This window comes from Podarcis filfolensis, assembly GCF_964270895.1.
Source record: "Podarcis filfolensis genome assembly, chromosome: Z".
Classification (NCBI taxonomy): domain Eukaryota; kingdom Metazoa; phylum Chordata; class Lepidosauria; order Squamata; family Lacertidae; genus Podarcis; species Podarcis filfolensis.
This window is the reverse complement of record NC_139617.1, coordinates 8,765,540-8,782,133: the sequence shown is the minus strand read 5'-3', so window position 1 is coordinate 8,782,133 and position 16,594 is coordinate 8,765,540. Positions and strand designations below refer to the sequence as shown.

The following is a 16,594-nucleotide window of genomic DNA, read 5'->3' as shown; positions in this document are numbered from 1 at the left end:
TCCACAGCAATTGACTGTATGAACTCTGGCTTCAGTTGATTGAAGCCATTTCTCTCCAGCTGTAGACTCTGCTGCCAAAGGGGTTATGGAGAGTTTACAAGCATTCCAACTTTTCAGAGGCACAGGCCATTCCAAAGCATGAGAGCAGATGCGGACATCTGGAACTAGTAGGAAGGGGATTCAGCAGAGAAGTGTGGTTGCGGCGTAATTGAAACGTTGGTCAGCAGTTGCATGTGTGAAAGTTATATAGTATGTCCTAGTGGCGTGAATGGGGATAGCATTTGGACAAAGGGGTAATGGGCTTGTGTGGATAGTCACTTGTGTTGTGTCTTTAACACAGTGGTGGCTGGTGCCCATTAGAGCTGGTAGGTTGGAAGGCAGGAAGCCCAAACAATAAAGGGAATGGAAGCCAACGAATTTGGCTAGTTTTGCCACCATCTACTTTGCAGAGTTCTGCAAGAGGAGGGGGAAGCTGACAGGCAGTGGTTGCAAGTAATAAGGCAGGCAGAAACACAGGAAGCTCCCTTATACTGAGTTCACACCAGTATTCCATCTAACTCAGTACTGTCTGCTCTGACAATGGCTCTTAGGGGTTTCAGACAGGAGGCATTCCCAGACCTACCTAGACTTCCCAGGGATTGAAACTGGGTCCTTTTACATGCAAGTTGTTGTTGTTTAGTCGTTTAGTCGTGTCCGACTCTTCGTGACCCCATGGACCAGAGCACGCCAGGCACCCCTGTCCTCCACTGCCTCCCGCAGTTTAGTCAGACTCATGCAAGTACCCGGCCATTGAATTGCAGCTGCTCCAGTTGGTGTGGGCTGGCCAAGGGCAGACTGGAGTTGGTGGGGCAGCATCCTGCTTGCTGTAACAGACCAGACTCCACTGATTAAACATATTTCCCCCCACAACCTTCCTTCTAATACTGATTTATCACGTCATCACTTTCTATCCTGCAGACATTTGCATCGATGCAGATGACATTATTACTATGAGCTTACCCACTTCAAAAGGGGGGAAATAACTCTTCATGGTTTTGCTACTGGACCCCTTGGGGTTCCTTCAGTGCCCTAAATTGAAACCAGGGCTATGTGAGGAGCAATAGTAAACCCCTAGTTATGATTCTGTAGGAACACAATCTGTTCCTGCATCCGTCAAATTGGTGAGTCAGTTTCCCCAAAGATTTGTTGCGGTCAGAGATATTGTGTGCACTGTGTGCTAGTTTCTCCAACTTGATTACAAATGGGAAAAATATATAGCACAGATTCAAGTTACCAGTAAGGAGATTCTGACTAAACATAAGGAAGAGCTTTCTTGTGTTTAAGAGCTGTTTGGTGGTGGAACGGACTTGCATGAGAGGGGCTGGACTCTCCTTCCTTGGAGGGTTTTAAGAAGAGGTTGGATGGCCATAGTTGAGATTCCTGCATTGGAAGGGATTGGACCAGATGACCCCCAGGTTCCCTTCCTACTTTACAATTCTATGATTCCATTCCCTGCCTATCATTCTGCACCTTGCTCTGGCAACTGGATCTTTTTGTTCTAGTGAGGAAGGAAGGAGATAACCCAAGCCTGATGTTTTTCCTTCCCTGGTTTAGAATACAAGCAGTGACTGTTTTGCATGGGGGTTCCATTCCCGGCCCCTGTGCACATCAGCGGAGGGTGCATAAGCCCACCCTGTTATGCCCTCTTCCAGGTCCAAAAGGAGCAGAGTATTGGCAATTGCATGTCAGTTGGATGCGCCTAAAATCCTTTCCGCCTGTATATAAGAACTGAGAATTGCCCAGCCCTGTTTCTGCAGGAGCTAGTGCTCTGGGCATGCCTCCTGCTAGGAATGAGCCTGGTCTAGAGCAATGACCCATGAAAGATGACAGCCTCTTCTCAGGGCTCTCAGCTTATTTTCTCTAGGAACGATGGATTCAGAGCCAAAGCAGAGATGCAGCGGAATCACCTGACCCTAGCAGAGCCTAATGGGGGGCTACTCAGGAGGTGGCTACCTTGGCATCACAGGAACCTTTAAACATTCGCTTTAACTCCTTGCCTAATACTACTACTACTACTACTAATAATAATTTATTTATACCCTGCCCATCTGGCTGAGTTTCCCCAGCCACTCTGGGCGGCTCCCAATCAAGTGTTAAAAACAATACAGCATTGAACGTTAGAAACTTCCCTAAACAGGGCTGCCTTCAGATGTCTTTTAAAAGTAGGATAGTGGCTTATTTCCTTGAGATCTGCTGGGAGGGCATTCCACAGGGCGGGCACCACTACCAAGAAGGCCCTCTGCCTGGTTCCCTGTAACTTCGCTTCTCACAGTGAGGGAACCGCCAGAAGGCCCTCGCAGCTGGATATCTGTGTCCAGGCTGAACAATGAGGATGAAGACACGCCTTCAAGGTATACTGAGCTGATGACATTTAGGGCTCCTTCAGGTATACTGGGCTGAGACCATTTGGAGGTCAGCACCAACACTTTGAATTGTGCCTGGAAATGTACTGGGAGCCAATACAGATCTCTCAGGACCAGTGTTATGTGGTCATGGCGGCCACTCCCAGTCACAAGTCTAGCTGCCGCATTCTGGATTAAATGAGACTTACCAACCCAAGGGAAGCACCTTTTGCAGTATTAAACTGCTGCTATCTGTTAAGGTCCATGTGGATTCCAGCAGTTTTTGGACACATCAGATGATCTTCCACCCCCAAGTCTCAGTATCCTACAAAGGAGTCATTTTTTTCAGACCACCCCATCATTTTTTCCAAAGTAGGGTGGAGCAGGGAGGGGTGGGGAGAGAGAAAGAGAGGGGAGAAAAATGCTGCCTATGCTGCAGAGTGCAGAAATTTGCAGACAAAGCCTCCAGTCTCTGCAAACCCCACCCACCTCTTGACTGCGCACAGCGCTAAATTTATAATCAATCTCATTTATTGCTCAATGCAGTGCTACCGAAGCAGCAGCTGGTTAATTAATATGAGGGCTACCAGTGTGTGTCTCTGTGTATGCGCAAGGCTGCAGTTGCAGAGCAGTCGAGCCCTATTCACACAAGTTCCTTCGTCAACATTTTAGAAGATAATTAAGGCTGCCCCAGGATTTCTACATTCTCTACCCCCCACACACTTCTCAGAATTGGCTTTGGGAGGAGGGGTGTGAGAGGGAGGACATGACCCCCCCACCCCCAATTTGTCCTTGCTTTCAACTCCAAGATGTAGATCAGCCATCTCTTGACAGAATGATTTTCATGGAGGCAAACTCGGGGCAGGCATGACGTCAGGGCTGTAAAACAATGTGTGCATTAGAGGATGGCGGGGAGAGGGGATCTCTGCACAACACCTGGTGGGGGTCTTAGCATTCTGTTTGTAGACCTTTCCTACTGTGCAGCTTTTCACATGTGTTTTTTTCCCTGTGAATATTGTTGCAAAAAGCAGTCCTGGAAAGCAGAAACAATTTGTTGGAAATAGCCCCGACAGAGCTATGTTGGCAACTAACCTGCACATTGATTGCAGCCAATGCACCCTGTCCGTAGTGCTGCTTTGGAGGTAGGCATGCCACCTGGAACGGTTTATCCCGTTTATTTGGCAGGGGGGCTGTCCCTCTGAACCAAAAGGTCAGATTTGAAGAGACTCTGTCCAGGGCAGGGGGAGTGTATAATACTTGGACCAACTGAAATGGCCCAACCCAATAGAAATAGGCTAACATTTTATCTGCACAGTTGAAACAGGCCAAGAAAAGCTGAATTCTATGCTGCCTTTTGTTGCATAATAATTGTTTTGAATAATTTATTGGACAGTTTGGCATCACCAGCCTGGTTCTGCTAGTCACAGGAGGAGTCCTCCACCCATAGCCACTAGAATCCTTCCTCAGCCATCCTATGGGCTGCCATTGGCAATACGCTTTCGAGAGTATCATTTCATCAATGACCACTAGAAACATGTTGGCTTCTTTCTTAACAAAGGCTGGATTCTGCATCTCAGCTATTCCCTAACCTGGTGTTCTGCCCAATGTTTTGGACTCCAGTCCCCATCATCTTTGCCCATTTGTTTCAGTGGCTGGTGCTGATATAGTCCAAAGCACAGGGTTGGGGAAAGCTTTGCCACACTGTGTTACACTGGACAATCGGGTTGCGAACGTGATCCATGCGGGATGCACGTTTGCAGCCCGCAGTGTTCGCAAACTGCAGTGGCGCGTTTCTGCGCGCGCGGGTTGCAATTCGGCACTTCTGCACATGCGCGATTTAGCGCTTCTTTCGGCAGTCCGTAATCCGAACAAACACAACCTGAAACATCTGTAACCCGAGGTATGACTGTACTCTCCTTCAGCACACCTGAAGAACCACAGCAGAAGTATAACCTTGAGTATAAAAGGCAACTTCACATGCTTAAAATTGACCTTATTCTAGGTTATGAATGAAGGCACATACTTTTGCCCCAAGCAGCCACTGTCTCTAGCTGGAAGGGAAAACTTTTCCCCATCTCTGCACACTAACTGGACTGAATGGCACTGTACTACATCCCTTCCCATTCCCCCCACCTCTGACTCAAATAGGAAATGTACCTGCTCTGAAAAATTGCTCAATGCATTGTACAAAGTATGGTAATCATGTCTCTGCCTCTCTTAGCCTCAGCTTTCTGGCTCCTATCTGTAAAATGGGGATAATGATCCTGACATTTCTTCCAGAGTGGTTGTTAATGAGACAATACATGAAGTGCTTCAAACATTTACAATTGCGTTAAGTAAGTACCTATTGTTATTTCCAGGTGGAAGTTCAGGAAGTGGCGGCAGTGACAATGACGGTAAGGACAATTCTGGAAATTGCAACTCCATCTCTGCTTCACACAGATCCCTTTCTGTGTCCTGTATCTAAGCTGAACTGCAGGTGCCTGAGTTGACTACTTGCACCTCCCCGCTCCCCAAATAGCTTGACTCTAACATCCATGGTACACATGGAGGCACACATGGAGAGGCCCCTGAACCATGCAATATAGTATTGCAAGTTTTGTGATTACCCCTTTGAGATTACAAAAAGAACATGGGGAGTAAAATGAGCCACATAATATATAAATGTGTTGGAAATAGTTGGGCAAGAGTTTTCAAAGTGTGATGTCGAGTAATATCAATTATTGCCCTTTTCACATTTCTTTTCAAGAGGGTCCCTACCATTGGGCTATACCCACTGTTTGAATTGACCCCTTGAAATCAGTGGGCATTGTCCATGGATTTCAGTGGGTCTACTCTTGAGTATAGCTGACATTAGATATCACACATAGTTTTTAAGTAAAGTCAAATTTCAGCCTTGCCAAAGGCCCTTTGCAAACAGGCACTGTTACCGGAAACTCAGGGGAGGGGAACCTTTTCGTCCCCTTAGACAAGATCCTTATCAGGATCTGATAAGGGTGGGGGAGGCTTTACGATCAGAGCAAGATTGAGGACTTAAAAGGGGAGAGGCAACCCTCTCCCCCCCTTAAAGATTGGCACTTGTGTGTTTCTGCACAAGCTGCTTCAAACAGTGCACAAGAAGTGTGTGAGCTGCTTCAAATAGCACTTTTGAGAAGCACTTGAAAGTAGCTGCCAAGGTCCCATTTTCAGCTGAAATGGGACCTTAAAGCACTTCTCAAAAGCACTTTTGAATCATCTCCTCCTTCATTTAAAGGACAAGGGGGCAGATGCTTCAAACAGCACTTCTGAGAAGCTATTTAAAACAGCCCATGTGATCTTGCTTCAGCTGAAACCGGACTGCAGGCTGTTTTAAAGTGCTTCTTAAAAGCATACTTTTGGTGCTGCTGCTCTTGCTCAGCTGATCTGCAGAGATTAAATCCTGCTGCTTTGGCTGTGCGATCCTGTTCTCTGATACGAATAGAGGACCCAGCCGATCCAGGATTTAACACCAGTGACACAGCTGGTGGTTGGGTGTGGTTTGGAGAAAATGATTTTGTGGTCCAAATTGGACCACCTGATGGGCCAAAATAAGCCTGCAAGCTAGAAGTTGCCCATCCCTGCTCAAGGCGGAAGCTCAATTCACCTAAAGGTAGGAGCTCCTCAATGCTGAATCAAGCACAGAAATTCCCATCTCTTTTTGGTAGATATTTGTTCTTGCTAAATTCATTGTACTTCTTCTTTACCCTAGTTTACTGTTGCATCTGAACTGGCAAACTATGATTTACACTCCATACCTGAACTGCAGATGAGTTTGAGGTTCATTTGTAAATCCCGGTTTGGAGGACAAGCTGCTGTGTCTGATTAGGCAAGTTGCCACTTTTGATTGCTCCTCCAACCAGGATTACAAACCAGCTTCAAAATTTTAGTGCAAGATCATTCTATGGTATTCAAGCACAAACAATAACTTCCTAATTCAGACATCAACTGTGGTTTTCTGTAAAGACGAAGTAACTCGTTGAATCAGAGGGGAAAACATAAATAAAAAAGGTTCATTCACACAATGCCAAACTTTAATACAGAATTGGATGTGAAGCAAACCTTTGTGATACCTAGCAAACAAATCAACATAGCAATAGGTTGACAATTACAAGTACATTAACAAGCATAAATGCATGAAGGACCAGTATTAAATGTATATTAAACAGGCTCGGCCCAGTATACCTGAAGGAGTGTCTCCACCCCCATCGTTCAACCCGTGAGGTCCAGCGCTGAGGGTCTTCTGGCGGCTCCCTTACTGTGAGAAGTGAAGCTATAGGGAACCAGGGATAGGGCCTTCCCGGTGGTGGTGCCCGCCCTATGGAACGCCCTCCTATCAAATGACAAGGAAATAAAAAACTATCTGTCTTTTAGAAGACCTCTGAAGGCAGCCCTGTTTAGGGGAGTTTTTAATGACTGATGTTTTAATGTTCTTTTAAGATTTTGTTGGAAGCTGCCCAGAGTGGCTGGGGAAACCCAGCCAGATGAGCAGGGTATAAATAATGAACTGGTTATTGTTGTTGTTGTTGTTGTATGTTTTATTCCTTGACACATTTCTGCACTGGTTTGTTTTCTGCTGGCCTTTTGCAGGTGCCTTAGTAGTAGAGACGGGAACAATTGCTGGCATTGTCAGTGGCCTTGCCATGGCCCTGATTGGTGCTGTGAGCAGCTACATCTCCTACCAGCAAAAGAAGTTCTGCTTCAGCATACAACGTAAGTGACTCTTCCTGCCCCTGCAAGGCCTGTCTGCAAGTTGGAGTAAAGCCCCAAATGTGTGTTAAGGATTTGTGAAGGGGTCGAGAACCAGCCTTCCCATCCACTGTAGGGTCTTGAACATTGTTCACAAAAAGTGCCCAGCAAAGGAACATCATTGCATTGCCAATATAGGAAGTGGAGTGTGTTCAAAAATTGGCTCTCTCTTGAACTTCTGTCCTGGCAGTGAGGAAGGCTTGCACAACTTCCAACCTGCCAGGTCCGATTCAGCCTATTGGCGTGCTTAAGGACATTAAGAACAGGAAAGGCTAACCAGGCATAATACATATCTTGCATTTTATTATTATTATTATTATTATTATTATTATTATTATTATTATATTAATTTTTCATTTCATTTCTATACCACTTTATATTTTTAAGAAAAATCTCAAGGCAGTTTACAGCATATTAAAACATCAATAAAACAATCCAGAATCAAACATTTTGGAAGAATGTCAAATGTTATACATTCAAAGCAACATAATTAACAGAAAACTAAATAGTATCTTAAAGATTTCAAAATAAAACATTAAAAAGGAGGTCAGCCACAGAATACATATTTGATGCAAACAAAGTTAACAACAACAACAAAAATCTTAAACATTTCAGAAAAACGAAAACCATTGCTAAATGAAATCAAATATAAAATGCACGTTTAAAACAGCATAATTAACAAGAGAATGAAATATTATCGTAAGTATGACACGGCTGTTTGGCAGACACGAAAAGATGGGGCAAAAGAATCCAATAGTTAGGGTTTGCTGTCAGGCATAGCGATGTCCCTCGGGTTTCACCAGGTGCCTCTTTAGTAGAGCTGGTGAGTCTGGGCCCCGCCCCCTAGGCCAGGTGGAAAGGGCGTTGCAGGGAGCGGCCTTCAGCACTCACAGCCATGGTGGGGCCCATGGAAGACTGTCTTAGGCCTGGCCATAATTTCATACATATCCCAAAGAGCTGCTGCCAAAAAACATATGAAGAGCCCCACTGGATCAGGGCAGTGTCCCAACAAAGTCCAGCATCCTGTACTCACACTGGCCAACCAGATGCTCCAATGGAAAGCCCCCAAAGCACGACGTAAGAGTGTGTGTGTGTGTGTGTGTGTGTGTGTGTGTGTGTGTGTGTTTGTGTGCGCTTGCGCTCCCCAGTAACTGGCATGCAGAGACTACTGCCTCTGACAGTGTGCATTGTGTAGACTGTGGGGTAATACTAATCTAGGGTTTCCAAGGGCTTTTATTAATAATAGTGAGAATCTCTCATTTTAAAATCAAATTCCTAGTGCATCTCCCTCTGCTAGCTGCAGGGAGAGGAACCACGCTCAGCCTCCTGCAATGAAATTGCTATTTTCACATGAGTCTCTAAAACAAACAGGTGTGTGCCTGAGTAAATTAAGCCAGCAGGAAAGTCAAGAGGAATGTGATAAAATGAACCCCTCCTTTACTTGTGTTGTTTCTTTGCCCCATCAGTGATATTTTTGAAGAACAAAAAACTCTTCGCTTGCGCTCTCTCTCTCACACACACATGCTCTCTCTTTCTCTCTCTGGAAAAAAGCTTCAATAAAGGCAGCACTGAGAGAAGGCAAAACCCTAGAAAGACGGCGGGAAATTAAAGTTAATTATAAAGGAGGCTTAATTTAAGCCATCAGACATGGTGTGCTGGAATAATGTCATGCCTTAGATGCATTGCAATGCACAGCGGAGGCTGGCGCGTCAGCCACTGAAGTGACTTTTTATTGACGAACATAAAACTGCATTTGGTGCTATCCTAGACACATGGCAAGAGGGAGAGGTCTGTACAGGAGCTATAGGGCTGCAGCACATGGAGACACCCCCAGGCAGATTCATACGTGATGCTGAGCTGCCCTTTTGCACTGAGCTACGAGTGCAGTAGCTCAGAGGCAAAACTAGGCATCTCCCTAAAGAAGCACACTTAATGGGGCACTCATCACACCAACAACCTCCCATGAGCATATACTTACATTGAGTCACTGGTCTATCTAGCTCAGCATTGTTCACACTGACAGGCAGCAAGACTTCAACCAGGGGCCATTCTCAGCCCTGGAGGTCCCTGGAGATGCCAGGGCTTGGACCTGAGACCTTCTTGTGCAAAGCAGATGCTCTACCACTCAGCTAAAGCCATTCCTCTTTAGCTGAGTGGTAGGGTTGTGGTGTTCATGGTCAGTTTGTCCAATGACACCCTTTGTGCTACCCAATTAAAGTCACTTGAATGCCGCTTTCTGCTTGCCCTTGGTTGTAGAAGGCCTCGTCTTCCCTTTGTCTTTGTACGGAAACAAATGAACTTTGTACAGAGTGGGGAGAGCTCATTCATTTCAGACCAAACTGTTGTACATGCGTTGAAATTGCATCCTCTTTTTTGGCCCAATGAATAAAGATTGAACTGGGGGTGTGGGCAGCCAGAACTCTTCTGCCCATGTTCAATGTACACATGGATATGAAAAGCAGGAATGACACTGGAGCAAAAGATATTCAGGCTCATTTGCAGCTTGCTTAGGTTAGCCCACCAATAACAGGATGGGGTCCCTCCACCTTTTAAATAGGTGTGTCAAAGGGGGAATTTTTGGCAGGTGTAGCTTGCATGAACTTCAGAAGAATTTGTTAATACAGATGAATTGTCCAAAAATGGAATGGCCGTAGCTTAGCAGCAAAACTCTTCTTTACATGCAGAAGGTGCCAGGTTCAATCTCCATGGAGGGCTGTGAATGTCCCCGTCTGAAACCCTGGAGAGCCACTGCCAGTCAGTGCAGGCAACACTGAGCTAGGTGGACTTGGAATTGGGCAGCTTCCTATGCTTCAATAAATGCCTTCAGTGTGGCAGCTGTAAATACCAACAAAAAACCAAAAACAAATAAAGGAACACCATCATAGTTCTCTGAACGATTTGAACAATGCTTGTGCTGAACACCATCAGTATACCAAGTGGATAAAGCGGGAAACAGATAATACGCGTTACATAACTTCTATTGAGAGTAACCATCAAGGCGACATCTGGAATCCCTTTTAAAAAAGGGAATATTAAGAACAGATTGATAAAATGAATAATTGCCACACTTTGGCCCAAAATCTATATCTATGAGATGCTTAAAAGCTTGATAGTTCTTGATTGAAGTAGCCAGGTGTGCTCAAATTTGTAAAGCTGATCCCCTACACTTGAAATACAACCCAAGAGCCACAAGCTGGCTATACAGGCAAGTTTATCATGCAAGGCTAGTGCAACAGCTCAGGCAGACTGAAAAATTCCTAGACCGTTATGTAAGAGAAACATTAAAACTGGCTAAGTTCAAACTTCCCAAAGCAGCTTTAAAAACCCTGTGATGTCATTTTAAAACAGGCATAGGCAAACTTGGTCCTCCAGATGTTTTGGGACTACAATTCCCATCATCCCTGACCACTGGTCCTGTTAGCTAGGGATGATGGGAGTTGTAGTCCCAAAACAGCTGGAGGACCAAGTTTGCCTATGCCTGCTTTAAAACATTGTTTTTTTAAAAAAACAAATATTAGTGTAAACTGCTAAGCTTAGCAATAAAAGTACAAAACCTTTCCCTTACTGTAGTTGCCAGCTGAAAATCCTACATATCAAAAGGTGCCTTTAAGAGTTTTAGTTTGCACTTGGGACTCAGAACTACTAAAGTGAGTGGGGCTTCTTTTTCTGTGCTGCCTGCAGAACCTGCTAAGGACAATCGCCTGGTAAAAACAATTGCTGATTTTTATGTCTCCAAAGGGAGAGCAGGCATATGCAAGCAGTGTAGAAAGAAAGAACTAAATAAAGAACAGTTGGCCATGCTGGCTGTAACTGATGGAAGTACAAGCAAAATCTAGGTGGTCACAGGTTATTTACCCCAGCTCAAGGAGCAAACATTTGTGTTTTTCACAGCTTGTAATACACAGTTTAGTCACTTTATTGGGCAGGCTTGATTATTTTGAGTACACCTGGAGATTTTAGTCAATACCTTGAAATATACGTGGATTAATCTCAGCCAAAGTGCACTAAATACACAAGCAACCATTGCATGTGTCTGCTGGGTCTGCTTTTCAATATATGTGGCATTCTGCAGGTGCCAGTTTATACCATTGCTGCTGCTGCAAGCTCCCAGCTGGGTCAGGTGCCCACAGCTCTGTGTTGGTGCACATACACACAAACACACACACACGTATGTAAGAGTCATCCTCTCACTGCCATAATTGCTGTGCCTGAGTGGAGTGTCCATTGTAACCCATTGCTATGAGACTCCTTCTTCTCAAGGCATGAACCCTTTATTCCTAAACACCATTGCAAATGATGGCCTTTCAGTGCCAATGTTTTTCATCTGTTGTTGCTTTCAGAGGGTCTTAATGCAGAGTACGTGAAAGGAGAAAACATGGAAGCGGTGGTGACTGAAGAACCACAAGGTAAGATGCTGTTTTCAGGCTCAAAGGAGGCAAACAATTTTGTTGAAGACTAATTCACACTGACTTAACTTTTGCTCTTTCCTTCCCAGTTAAATATTCTGTCCTTGAGCCACAGACTGCAGAGCCACCTCCGCCGCAAGAAAACGCAAAAGTCTGAATCCCAGACTTGGTCTGGAGAAGAATCAATGGCAACACACACACACGCTTCTCACATGCTTGTAATTTAGCTTTTTACAAACATTTGATTTGGATCCAAAGCTATTTAAATGTGCGTTCTTCTGATTAAGACAGGCTTCTTATTGTGGTAGCTGGTATTCTGGTTTTTTTCTTTTCTTCGTGAAGAGTTGTAGGTTTACATTCACATGGTCATGTAGGAGTTTTGTCAGGTTGAATTCAAGAACAAAAGGGTGCTTCAAATTGGTGTTTCACATTAGAGTTAGGGATTTTCATGAAGGTTGGGGGGAGAGAAGCAGCTGAGTTAGTGACTACAGGTGTGAGAACAAATGAAGTGCCTGTAAATTAACAGTCCAAAGCAAACCATTTAAAAAACCTTTATGAAATGACTTTCAGCCAAATTCCGGCTGTCAGCCATAAGCATGTAGCTTCCACTGATAACAGTGGAAGTTACATGAATGTTGGAGGGTGGAGTTTAGTCCTTTAAGTAGCTACACCTCAAGATATACAAGTGCCTGTGGGGTAGGTCTTCATTTGACAGAGGACAGCAGGTGAATATTACCCCATACAACTGGGCTTCTCTACAAACATCCTGAATTTTTTTGCTACCAAAACCCTATGCAGCTAGTTGTTGTGGATGCAATGTTTCCTATTTAAAAATCCAGGGACATTTCAGGAGGTCAGAATTTGAACCTATACCCAAGCCCTTCCGCTGACAAAGAAAAGCAAGATTTCCCTTCCCTGTTCAGTCCCATAGACTTGGGCCGACAACGTGGGGTTTTTGCTCTATTTTACTCGAGATTTAGAACATGATTGCATTTCCAGGACTGCAAGTCTGCTTGCTGCACTGGGCAATCACGAAGGTTGCAGTCGCACAATCTCTTGTGCAATGACAGAGGATATTGCAGTTCAACTGTTAGCTTGCTCCTCTTCGTTTTGTCAGACTCTAATTCCTGGGTTGGCTAAAATCCAGGAACAGAACTTACGGGCTTTCAGCTAGGAAATTAAACCACAAAATGTGATACAACCATGGATCAAGAGCTCAGTTAGTTTCCCAGTGATCTTGTAGGCCACTGGGTTGTAACCAAGGCTATTCCTATGCAAAGCAGACCCACTGAAGTTAATGGAGATTATTAAGTTAGGTCCATTAACTTAAATGGGTCTACTTGGAGTAGAACCAAGGCTGGATGCAACCTACTGACTCCATCCTCTGCCTTGATTCAGGAAGTCTAGAGTGAAAGCACCCACAACAGTTGGCTGTTCATCCTCTGCTTGAAAACCTCCAACTTAGTTGCACTTTGGGTTCTGACCTTCTAATTGAGATCTCTAACGAGATACCAAGGATGACCTGAGAGCCCTTTGGTGCAAAGCATGCACTCTTAACTACTGAGCTCTGAAGTAATCTAGATCAAAAATCTGGCCCATGTTGGTGATTTTTAACAGTCCCACTTTTCAACATTGTATCAAGGTGAATACTTCCGTATGATTATGAATTATCAGTGATGTTAGCGAGTCATTAAAAAGGGAGTACTGTTTCTTTTTTTAAAAATGGACACATCTGTATCATAAGGTGGTGAAAAAGAACTCTTGTGGATAAAAGATCCATTTAGCTTTTGACTGTTTACAAGCTTAATTTTTACTGATATATTTTTAAAAGGAATCTGGAAACATTAGCACCCTGCTCTAGCAAGGGAGATCTGCAGGTGGAAGTAGCGGGGGATGCTGCTATGCATCTGGACTCTACTGACATGGCTGGATAAATCTCTTAATGGAAATGGAACCACCAGTTGTTATGACCCATGATTAAAGCTGGCTTGGGTCTTAGGGGTATAGCTAGGATGAAATTTTGCCCTGAGATCCTCACCTCACCTCACACATGTCCTCTTTGAGGCAGGTGCCACTGATTTCAGTGGAACATGCCTCCATGAAATGGTGCTTAAAACTGTAGCTTAGACGTTTGATGACAAATGTGCAAATTCCTTCTGCTCTGTTTTTGTTTCACCACTTGCATTTCAAGAGCCCTACAGTAGCTTTAAAGAAATTCACACCTTTTGAATGTATTTAACTTCTATGACAATGCTACGATAAGCTCTTTTACTTCTAAATTCTCATCTTAACTGTTGGCTTCAATGGGACTAAAGCAGGGCAATACATCTAAGAAGGAATGCAGCTTACTTGCTTATTGAAGGGTGCTTCATACACTGGTCACCAGAACGGAAGCCACAGAAAGTTGCTTCTGCCTGGAAGCCTGCTGTGCCATGGACGGTCTTCACTCAAGTAGGTGAAACCACGTGAAAAGGAGCGTTCAGTCTGGTGGAGTACTGTCATGGAAACAGTTTGGGGGGCTTCTACGTTTTGAGGTTACCCTTAAGTACTGTAGAGTAGGTTTTTTAGGAAGGCTGTGGTTTGCAATTTTTGCAGAGCACAAATTAGTCAGATACTAACAATACCACACAGCTGAATTGACATAATGGTAATTTCCAACTACTATAGCATATCTCTTTTTTAATTTTTTTAGTCAAGTACATAAAAGATTAGAGTAGGATGAAGTAGTGCATCTTTAGATAAATAGCGGGGAAATAATAAGTGTAACTATGATGCTAGTACTTGCACTAGGAGTCATTTTCTCAGATAAATGAATATAATTCCTTATTTCTTATTGCCAATGATGGGAAATGTTTCTGTAGATGTAAATTGTTGATTTTGTTGTATTTCTATTACTGCACTGTCCAGCCACTGATCTGAATTTTGAAAAACAGTGCATCTGAGTGTTGAAAATAACCCACTAACCACTTAGTCATTTGAAATGTGTATGTATTGCAGATTTCTTTTGTGTGTGTGTAAAAAACAAAAACTCACAATACTTCCAATAAGTAAGATATCGGGCTTTCAGGATAAGACAGTAGGTTAACCTTTAAGCTACTTCCTTCCCCAAAGCCTTTTTATATGAATTTGGTAAATGGTTATGCCTTAATGTAAATTTTAGGTAGAATATAAAAATCAAAACTATAGAAATGCACAGCAAACAGGAGACACCTGTTTAAAATGTTATAGCACTATAATTCAGCATTAGGCATACAGGGCAATTATCACTATTACTATTGCCTGTAGAACCACTTTAAAATGTAGTTGAACGTATCCCCAAAGAAATCTGCTTTGTCGGATAATGGGGACTGACTGCATTCTCCACTCAAAAGTACACAAGCAGCTCTGTTCTCTGGTTCTTTGTGCTAGATCAGCAACTGAAGTCCCCTTTGCTAAGCCTGGCCCCAAGAGCTACCTGCCCACTCCCCACCCTCAGTCACTCAGCCAGGGATGAAAGTGGCAGCTACAGTAATGAGACCTGTCAGGTGGCCACTAATCTCCTCCTACAGCAGCATTTCAGAAAAGCTAACTGCTGATCAGAGTTCTGCTTACACTATTACTATTAATAGAACGTAAAACAACCATTGATCTAGTTAGCTCAGCCCAGTCTGCTCTGACTGGCAGTGGGTCTCCAAAACGTTAGGCTGAGACAAACAGAGAGGGAAGGAGTGCTTTTCCAGGCCTAATATCTGAAATCCTTTTAAATAGATGCCAGGGATTGAACCCAAGACCTTCTGCATGCAAAGCATGTGCTCTACCATTGAACTATGACCTCTCCCCACGGGGACCTTCTTTCCATTGTCTGTACACAACCAACAATATGTTTGGCTTTTCCTGGCTGATTTCTCTGTAGCAGTGCCAACTTTGTAGCACTACACCTCCAGAAGGGATCCATTTCTGTTTTTCTACTCTTGTGTTTTTATGTTCATAATTAAAACTATCTGTGCACTGAAAAGCCACATAAATAAGCTCAGCCAGATGTTCCAGAATAGGTCAAGTGACATGCATTAAAGTCTTCCATCAGGCCAAAGATATATATATAAAAGACCCCTTCCTGTGCCCTGAATTTATACACAACACACATTCTTGCAAGTAAAGAGAAGATGCCTAATTAGAGAATGGGAAAGTGGTTTCCTGTATTTTTCAAAATTATGAGAATATTGGCAGGGATCTAGCCACATTAACTCACTTAAGTGTTGGCTTGGCTCTTTTCTTTCTTAACTTGTGTCTTTCTTGGCAAAGTGTTTTAAGGCCACAGCGTCAGCTGTCACTGTCTCATGCAACTAACAGCAAATGGCCCTGTTTACTATACATTATCATTGTCAATAGATTGTTTGCTGTTGTGTGAATTGAGGTTCATCCGAGAGAAAAGTGCATAACTTTACAAACATAGAAGGAAACAAAAGCAAATAGATGAACTTGGTGAAAGGGAGGGGAGGGGGAAGAGAACCCAGACAGCAGATTAAGAGAGTAGATTGTGTCCAAAAGATGCCAAGCGTTTATTTAAGCAATACATACAATTCTTTAGCTAATACAGAAATGATCTGTCCCAGATGAAAATTGTGCATTATGCTGTCAAAAGGCGGACTCATTTTGCTAAAGTGCATATAAGAATTACAGGGGAGGGAAATCCGAACTTGATTGCTGAACTACAAACTGGAAAACAATAAAAAAATTAAAGACTTGTACAACAACAATGTGCCTGTGTGTGTGCTCTGTGGGCGTGCATTTGCAGCGCAAGGCCAGCAAGCTCTTTTCCAAAATGAAAAAGGAGAGGGAAATTGCAGGCAACTTGAATCTTTTTAAACAATAGCTGGGGAATTGTAAAGCATATACCTGTCTCTGCAACCATCAAGTCAGATTTCCAATGCAGCAATGCCTACTTTCAAATGAGACACGCAAATGATTTTTTTCTACCTTTTAGATTGAGTGAAAAGGATTGTTTCCTTTTTGGTTGGTTTTTAAAATTAAAGCTCTGGTTGCTACCCTGCCTACTCTGGAGGA

General features: G+C 43.6%; 1 protein-coding gene across 3 annotated transcripts in view; it reads left to right on the top strand.

The window, feature by feature from the left end:
• The window catches only part of CD99L2 (CD99 molecule like 2), a 68,011-nt gene extending 51,724 nt beyond the window's left edge, over positions 1-16,287 (top strand). For 2 of the 3 annotated variants that reach the window (XM_083595661.1, XM_083595659.1), the window contains 4 exons: positions 4,742-4,777; positions 6,987-7,109; positions 11,486-11,551; positions 11,641-16,287. In XM_083595661.1, coding sequence (XP_083451787.1) covers positions 4,742-4,777; positions 6,987-7,109; positions 11,486-11,551; positions 11,641-11,708 — 293 coding nt within the window. In that variant the 3' untranslated portion in view covers positions 11,709-16,287. The remainder of the gene's footprint in view (positions 1-4,741; positions 4,778-6,986; positions 7,110-11,485; positions 11,552-11,640) is intronic. The other variant, XM_083595660.1, reaches the window with a different exon arrangement.
• The last annotated feature ends 307 nt before the right edge of the window (positions 16,288-16,594 follow it).